Source organism: Schistosoma mansoni, chromosome 2 (genome assembly GCF_000237925.1).
Source record: "Schistosoma mansoni strain Puerto Rico chromosome 2, complete genome".
NCBI lineage: Eukaryota > Metazoa > Platyhelminthes > Trematoda > Strigeidida > Schistosomatidae > Schistosoma > Schistosoma mansoni.
Window position 1 is genome coordinate 3,291,365 of NC_031496.1, and position 9,150 is coordinate 3,300,514.

General features: G+C 39.0%; 2 protein-coding genes across 2 annotated transcripts in view; one reads left to right on the forward strand and one right to left on the reverse strand.

Annotated features, from left to right (window-relative positions):
• Smp_208020 (hypothetical protein) overlaps positions 1 to 5,693 on the forward strand; it is a gene marked incomplete at both ends in the record, with an annotated part of 62,074 nt that extends 56,381 nt beyond the window's left edge. Inside the window, one exon of the mRNA XM_018795347.1 lies at positions 5,273 to 5,693. Coding sequence (XP_018649669.1) covers positions 5,273 to 5,693 — 421 coding nt within the window. The remainder of the gene's footprint in view (positions 1 to 5,272) is intronic.
• Positions 5,694 to 6,885: 1,192 nt separating this feature from the next.
• Positions 6,886 to 8,241, reverse strand: Smp_021870 (putative ccr4-associated factor). The gene is made up of 4 exons (XM_018795348.1): positions 8,181 to 8,241; positions 7,342 to 8,097; positions 7,046 to 7,305; positions 6,886 to 7,010 (listed from the first exon to the last, which is right to left on the reverse strand). Exons 2-3 carry the CDS (start codon positions 8,082 to 8,084, stop codon positions 7,173 to 7,175), a joined length of 876 nt encoding a protein of 291 aa, XP_018649670.1. The 5' UTR covers positions 8,085 to 8,097; positions 8,181 to 8,241; the 3' UTR covers positions 6,886 to 7,010; positions 7,046 to 7,172.
• Between the last annotated feature and the right edge of the window lie 909 nt (positions 8,242 to 9,150).

Below are 9,150 nucleotides of genomic sequence, written 5' to 3' on the forward strand. Positions count from 1 at the left end.
TGTCACTGAAAGGAGTACCAAAGAAGTACATTAACCTCATAAAGGCTCTCTACTCGAGCACAACTGGTCGAGTTAGAGCCTATGGCGAACTGTCATCAGAACTGATTACCACAAGTGGCGTTCGTCAGGGCTGTCCACTCTCCCCATTCTTGTTTAACTTTGTCATTGACTTACTTTTAGAGATAGCACTTTCATCAGCTAAACCTCCAGGAGTTGAACTTTTACCAGGAGACTCACTTGTCGACTTAGAATACGCCGACGACATAGTTTTACTCGGTGAAGACGCTGACAACATGCAGAGTCTTCTGACCACTATAAGCAACTATGCAGGCATGTTCGGAATGCGATTCTCTCCCTCGAAGTGCAAAATGTTACTTCAGGATTGGGTTGCATCGACACCTGAACTAATGATAGGGAGTGAAGTAGTTGAGCGTGTAGACCACTTCACTTATCTTGGAAGTCTCATCAGCCCTTGTGGTCTGGTATGTGACGAAATCTCAGCACGGATACAGAAGGCTCGTCTAGCTTTCGCCAACTTGCGTCATTTATGGCGTAGGCGAGATATCCGTCTAGCAACCAAAGGACGGGTTTACTGTGCAGCAGTTCGCTCCGTCCTACTCTATGGCAGTGAAACATGGCCAATAAGAGTAGAGGATATTCGTAGGCTACTAGTGTTCGATCATAGGTGTCTTCGAAGCATTGCTCGTATATCCTGGGACCACCGGGTAAGTAATGCAGTTGTTAGGAAACGAGTACTAGGTAGGGATGGCAAATCGATTGATGAAGTAGTGAAACTTCATCAGTTGAGATGGCTGGGACATGTGTTACGTATGCCCGACCACCGACTGCCCCGACGTGCAATGTTTCATGGTGTAGGAGTAGGTTGGAAGAAAGCTAGGGGTGGCCAGACCAAAACGTGGCACAAATCAATGAAGTCACTGACAAGTGGACTGGGCCATGTTGGTAGGTGTAGACTACCTGGTTGGGATTCGCGAGATGACAGCAACCGATGGTTAGAGACCTTGAATGACATGGCTCAAAATCGTTTGCAATGGCGAAGATGCATCCACTCTTTGTGTTCTACCAAATTCTAATCTTCTGAATTCCTCATGTCTTTATCTTTTTCTCTTTCCAAATTTATTTCACTGTACTATACTCCTTCAATAATTTCTTGAAACCCCTAATCTTTTGGATTTCTGATTATACTCCTACTACTTCTACCACTATGGGATTTGAATCGACAACTGCATCTCTGTGCTAATGTGGTATGGCAACTCGAACTGATGTACGTACGTACGAAGTTCTACGTTGTGACTGACTGACTGACTGACTTTGTCAGTATAAGGATTAGATACACACTTTATCAAGTTAAAATTATAATCGTTTATTTGTACTTCTGTAGATAGCTGATATATTTTGGATAGCTTTTTCACTACAATGTTTCTATTGAGAGTAGTAAAGTGAGCGAAATATGTTTTTAACTAACTAATAAACTGTGCACTGGGTAGACTCAAGGTCATTACTGTCAATCATGCAGGAACTCCTCGTATAACGAAGGAAATATACTTGTATGAATCTGGATTATGTAACAATTGACTGACTAAATATGATTTTTGTTACTGTGTGATAACTACTTCTAAGAACTGATTTTTTTATTCAATGCCCCAACTAATAGATGTTAAAAGACAACCAGTAGTTCATCGGCAGAGATGAGTCCTCTTTTTTAACAAAATGGTACAACCGGGTAAATAAATTTTTATTATCAGAAGGGGTTTTGTGGAGATTTCGAGAGGTAAATCCAAGAGTTCTAGTGAGAAGCAGTGACCAGTGGAGTTCAAACCACGTCTGTTGTGAGATATCAACTCACTGAAGACAATTGGTGAACGGTCGCTCAACTTCGTGGATTGGTTGGAGTTAGACATAAACACCATCGGATGTCGGCTCAATGCTCTAACAGTTAAGTGCTCTGGCGCGAGACTGGTAGGTCCTGGGTTCGAATCTCGCGAGGCGAGGTCCTGGATGCGCACTGCTGAGGAGTCCCACAATAGGACGAAACGGCCGTCCAGTGCTTCCAGGTTTTCCACGGTGGTTTAGCTTCAATTGACTAACGCTTTCAACTATAAAAATAAATTTTTTTGTCTGATGTATGAGTTACTTAACCCAATTTAATATCACTATCTTTGAAACATGTGCGGTAACAAGTTTTGTTTCATAAAACCGCATTCCTGATGGAAGATAATGGTAACATCTCAATTGTTAATGGTCAAAATAATGAGCAAACTGTAATCAATCAAGATTGAGTTACTGTCTTAAGTGAACTGTTCAGTTGGATTATTCTGCTTAAATTAATAGCCTTTTAGAAATACAAAAAGATCATTATTTACGTCTTTATCTAATTCAGTAACGGTAATATTCTGTTGTTTTGTTTCAACAAAACTATGTTATTTCTATACATCTGATAAATTTATTAAAAAAATAACGTCAAAAATAAGATTTCGCTTAAATTGAAAGGGGTCAAATAAGGACAAGTGAATAAAAAAAAATAGCTACCTACTGAGACGGATAAATGAACTGTTTCAATATCATTTGAAAAGAAACAGGGATGGATTGATAGATTATCACCTGATATCATTATAAAGAATCATCTGAGAAATGAAGAAAAGATCAATAAACTTAATAGAATGATATTTATATAGGGAACGACTCGGGTTGCGTTTGTTACGATGTTTTGTGTCGATGTATCCATGAACTTGTTGAAAACTACAATTAATGTTTAGTTGTTAAGCGGAATAGTTTCATCCAATAACTGTTTTGAGTCTGTTTGTCCGTCTTCCTAGTAAACAACATCTAGATAATACTCTCAATCGACCTACAGAGATACTTCAACTCATTATTTTCATCGCTGGTTGTTCCCCTCGATTCCTATATTTTGTTCCACTCCTTTGGTCAACTTATTTACTTAAATTTTGGATTCCCCCACGTAAGCAGCCGGTACTAACAATTCGAGTTAAGAAAGTGGGATTTCCGGTTTCTCCATACCACATATTGGAGTTCCCGATATTCACATTTTGTTAAACCAACTTATAGGCCTCATTAGTTGAAAAACTTCCGAGTAAAATCCCAATCGATATTTATCTGCAGTATCCCCAGTTGAATGGGCTTGTAAGAGCTTCAAAATGTCAAGATATGTGCCCGTGTTTTTCGGGTTCTGAGCACATGTTCTAACTGGCTACAGCCCAAACGTAAAGAGGTTAGTTTTACTGAACGTTACTCAAACTTCCCAGAAAAGCACAACACTCAAACATAGTAATGAGGCAGGGAGCTTTAACGCCTAATTAAGGCGGCCTAAGCCAGGCAAATATTCAAGTGATTTAACATTCCATCCCAATGAATAGATAATGGTTACTGACACTAGAAGCCCAATCTGACCTAAGGCCTCCTTGCGTCTCTGCTGGGTAGCAGGAGGAGCCTTGCCAGCCAATGGAGACCAAACTGATCACTCACTCTGTTGTATCTTTGATCGACTCGGGTTCTGCTCAAGGTTCACGTAACCACACTGGGCCACCTGATTTGCATGTTTGTGTATAAGAATTGCAGAAGCCATTGGGCCTATGTAGTTCATATATGTAGATATATTCAAAGGGTATATGTGTGGTGTCGTACGAAGGAAACACTTGCTGAAATACCATCTACCCTATGTCTAATAAAACTAGCGGCCTGTCTGTCAGGTCAAAGACATAATAAAAAAAAGATAGTAGCAAATGTTAGGGAGAGACGGCCAACAATCTCTTGACATAATGAAAATGTGTATCAATAAGTACTGGGGCGATTGCTATGGGCTTAATGATAAGCATGTAATGTGTAGGAGATCGTCTGGTGTAGCAAATATCTTTCCAAGGGAGTGGTGAACATCTATCCTCCCAGGTGTGTGAATATACTTATATGTATGCTATGGGATGCACGGAATAAAACCTATTACAGGTGTACATGTGATATATATTTGCTCACACGGTAGGTAAATCTGTATGTGTACCGAGCAATACTCGGATGAAAGTCCGTGTGTTACCTAGTATGCATGTAGACTACACATATCTATGGTAAGTAATAACTGAAAAATCCTCAACTTTTTCTTATTACGCCATCCAAAGTTCTTATATTTCAGATGTTAGGTATAAATTGTGATCACGTGATGAAAGTTGGATAATACCAGATGATAGGTAGAACTTAACTAGTTATCAAATCCCGTTAAGACAAGTAGTCTTTAGCTCAAATTTCTTTTTGTGATACTTGGATAACTAGAGCTGAGTCGCGGATAACAAAATCCTTGGTATAAACACTATTTCTTCGACCGGCTGTAAGGTAAATACTCACGATCGATGAAGCAAATTGTTATTTCAATACGGTGTATTAAGCAACCATCAAGTTATATAAGGGCATTATTCACTTCTGATCAACTATCAAGTTCGATTGAAATGAATTGGACCCTTGGGACAACAATCAGTTACACTAGCAAGATCGTTAGCCGGTAGATGAAGTTCCAATTTACAACTGGTTAAGTGATGGGGGATATTACCCAAGCTCACCGTTTTCCTATACTGATGTTACATGAACATTAGCACCGAAGTCGTTTAGAAAACTATTGAGATTAGACCATGACGCGAAAGCTAACCTTGAAAACCCCCGCTACTGATCTTAGCGTCTGTTAGAGGTGCATACTCCCAGTGTCTGATAAGTAGTCGTCTTGCGAAGTTGAATACTTTGGGTGGCATACTCAGTCGCAGTTATGCTCATTTTTAACCTTCACTTGATTATACTTCATACTACTTTTATATTTCGCACTCATCGGATTATCTTTGCAAAATCAAAACATCTTATATTCTCTTGATTCATTGTTTTTTGTGTCTATAAGGGCAATGTGAAGTGGTTCTTAAAATATGTTTCCAGTACATCATTTATTTCTATGATTGCTGCCCACAACTTAAAATTACTGATTACATACCCACCCACTTGACTATTAAGTACCTCCAGCAGATGGTGAACACACGTACTGCTGAGTGACCTACTAGAGTTTTGCATTATTTCCAGTGAAGGCACCCACACCTTAGTGAATAGTTAAGGGACTGGAATCCTTAAACAAATCATGCTATCCGAAAGTCATGTTATGTGTCTACAAAGTACAATGTGACTCCTTAACCACAATGGACTTTTTGAAGATTATATATTTTTCTAATGATTTCGACTTTTTGACAGATTATTATTTTTTGCCTTTCAGGACTACTAGGCTCGTCGTGCCATTCACTGTAAGTATACCACCTACAGCACTAATGTATCTTGGAACTGAACTTGGAGAGCTCATGAATTACAGTCAAACTCTACATTATGTTGAAATATCCCCCGGTCCAGCCCCCAGACATGATATAATTACATTGCATAGACATGGACATGCATTTGGCGGGTTACCATGGCTTTTTTGGATTAGTTTGGTTTTACTGATCGCTATTTTTCACATGTTTTTCTGTAAAATCATATACAACGAACTGCGAAATAAGGACCAGAAGTTTGGACCCCAGAACCCCTGGAAGTTACCACGATATGCATCTGACCTGATCTCTTCAACAGACCTTGGAACTAAAGCCTATGGAAACACTCAGACATCAAGACGAAGAATAATTGAGTTAGACACTGTCCCATGACTGGGTCATAAATAATCTAATTCTTTGTCCTCCAACTCGCTTTTTTTTACAAAAAAAAATATTTTTAGAGATAAACATTTATATACATATATGAAACAAAATTTTTGAACAAAGCACGCTTATTTATACTGAAAAATATAGTTAGAAGGTAATATTACACAACAGATGTTTGCGAGCTTCAGATTTATTTCCGAATGAATTACGGTTGGGTGAGCAACTTTTAGGAAGTGCACAACACCGGATATTATAAGAGTTATCCAAGCATTACACAAAAATACGACAAACTAAAACAAAAAGACTTCAAGTTTCGTCACTTGTTTTGAAAATGATACAGAAGAGAGGAAGTTATCCATTTAGAGTACTGTTAAATTATTGACTGGACACTTTGGTTAGCAATGTACATTTACGAGTAGTTTCAAAGTACCAATACATTTTTACATTTTCTCTGTACATCCCAAAGGATTTCTGTACAAGTATTCCACAAAACTAAAGAACAGCTGCTGCCACACAAGCACTTGGTCATCAAACAGGTCAATAAAAGCGTATTTTTAGCATTGAAAAGTTTATCACAGATACCCAGAGCGCTAATGAACATAAAAGACAAACAGGACTACGAACAATGAAAACAGAACAATAACCAGACCGTGTGACAGGTTAACAGGCTTAAGAAGTTCAAAAAGATTTTTCTTTTAGTAAGAGCCAGATGTAGCTGCCCATGAGTACGCCACTAGGAAATGCTTTGACAGCTTTAACTAGGTAGAGCGTACCGGGAGTAAAGGCAAACAACGCGAAGACAAAGCGCCATGTGACGGGAACTTGTAAAATTAAGGGATGACAAAACAATATTAGAAGGATAAGCGGCCTGTTTAGGTGAGCTGCCGCCAATGAGCCATGAGTTACATTGAAAGAGTTGAGGCTGAAAGTCAAAATATCAACAAAGAGATCTAAATTACAAAATGCAAAGAACAAATGCTAACCAGAAAGTCTTGAGTTGGAATCAGAACATCATCATATACTTAATTTAAAGGACACATAGGTAGGGCATGATGATATTCTGCTTACGATAGATTTTTAGCTACTTTTGTGACCTCCCGTCGAATCAGCAGGCGATGTGCGACCAGAATGATCGGCACTGTGAACATTGTTACGAAAGATTGATGACGCATATGAAACATTATGACCTGCAGAAGACTCGGAATCATGTTGAGGACTTGAACCGTTCATTTGCATCCAAGTATTAGATACACCGTTCGGACAATAATTTAATCCATAGACAAGGTTTAAAACCCGTTGGTCAATTTTTCCACCACTATGCTCCTAAACTCAGTTAGTACAAAGTAAAAGCAACATACCTCCAGAAATCTGAAAAACGTTTCACCTGTAAGCATTGCGTCACTTCCAGCTTGGTGTTGTAAGCCGATACGTGGTACTCTCATCAAGTCGGCTAACTCCTGTAATCCACTCTTGGGGAACTTGTGTTCACTCATCATTGACTTTAAGTCTACTATTTTTGGGGAAGAAAATCAACAACAGCTTTTGGAACTCCAAGAAGTTGTCCGGCATTCTCATCCAGTCAGTACATATCTTCATCAGATAGGCAAAATCATAGGCACTAAATACGACTTTAATTTAGCTCCCTGAAACCTACCTGTGGAACCCTATCCACGTTATTTTGTCATTCAGCGGAAGACCACTGGTAAGAAACGCCTCTGCAAAATCACTAAGTTCAACTCCTGTTCTTTTCAATTTATCAAAATCTATTCCAGAGACTTCTAATAACTGAATGGAATCGGCCGCATGCATTTCATTGTCAACATTCCATTTGATGTTAAACTGCACGGTTGAGACAGCATCGACCGTTTGACCACTCTCGTCGAAAAAACTGAACCCAATCTGTATTGGTTTGAGCATGTCAATGTTAACTTTAATATTGTGGTAGGCTTGTTCAAAACTGTTGGCATATTCACCGAAAACCTTTGCAACAACACCCGGGAACTCTGTATCAACCGCAACATACTGACATTCTCGTACAAGTCTACGGACAAGGCGCATCCCCTCATGGAAATTGTGGGTCCAAATATCCCAAACGCGGACCTGACTGCTATCCTGTGAAACAGTGAGGGCGGTGACATTGCTAGGATTCGAATGAACAGGATGTAGTAATCCATGGTGGATGTGATTATGTGTAGTATGTCCATGGTTGTGGTACGTGGCTCCAGGGGTATAACTATCATTTGTTACTGTCATATTGGCTCTGTAGTTATACTTTCCGAAATGAGGATTAACAGGTGACTCGGGAAGTGAAGTGTGAAGTATGTGGTTTGAATAGCCGTTTTGTGTTATAGATTGGAGTTCGCGGAATGGGTGCATTGAATAACATAAGTGACACATTCAGTTATCTTGTCTGAAAACATACACGGAAATTAAGAATCACACCAATTAGATAAAGTAATTAGCATGAGATAACAAAGATAGGCAAACACATACCAAGACCGCTCATAAGAATAAGATAATAGATCTATTCCGCACTTTGACGCTTTCGCTTCCCCCCAAAAATACAAAGTAGCTTGATAAAACAAAACGAGTATTTTTAAAAATTTAGCATTCTGCTTTCTGAAGTTAGTATTTATATATCGTTTAATAATTACATGGGCAATTTTTCAATATAATTCCTAAGTCTTCGATACTATTACGGTTCAATACACAATTCTCATCTTTACTATTTTTAGATACAGAATAGCCTGACCATTTAAGCTACTGAGACAGTTATATATGGCTCATAATTATGATAATTACTAAGATGACAATCGAAATGTAGATGTCAAATCAGTTGTAGTAAACTGTGGCTCTGAATATTCAACAGGTGATCCTTGTCAAACGGGCGTAAATACCTCATAGTAGGTGACCTGCAGTGTTAAACAAATCCTTTTATGTCAACAGTTCTGTTTGTCTTTGACATTTGATGCTGACTGCATTACCAAATATCTCTTCGAACCACTTTGCTTTTAACTCCTGATTTGACTGGGCATACTTCGATTACAAAAGTGTTACTGGTTAAGACGCTGTCAAATTCCGAACACTTGTGGCATCTTTATATGTCAGTGTACTCTCTACTATCTGGAGAAAATTGGAGATGGAATCGTCAGTAAACTCTTCTGATTACAAACCATTGGAATACTTAGTATCACAAGTTCTCGTTTAGTAGACCATAGATCTCACTTGATATGAAGTACGGGACTTGTCTGCGTTAGACTTAGGCCCTCACGGAGGGCGATGATCTTAGTCGAGTTAGGTACCTCCAGCTCAAGGAGTGACCACACTGTACAGCACCCTAAAGCCTACCACGCAGACATTCTACCCCATCCCACTGTATGGCAAGTTAACGTGAATGTAACCAACCTTAAGGCCTCTCCCGGAGACTAAACAGTTGACTCGGAAGCATCAGTTGGAGTGATTT

Bases quoted from the DNA above. Each gene is read 5' to 3' on its own strand.
- Smp_021870 (XM_018795348.1), bottom strand. From the start codon at position 8,084: ATGTGTCACTTATGTTATTCAATGCACCCATTCCGCGAACTCCAATCT. The intron at 7,306-7,341 runs GTAGGTTTCAGG...AGTCGTATTTAG, and splicing joins ACGTGGATAGGGTTCCACAG to TGCCTATGATTTTGCCTATC.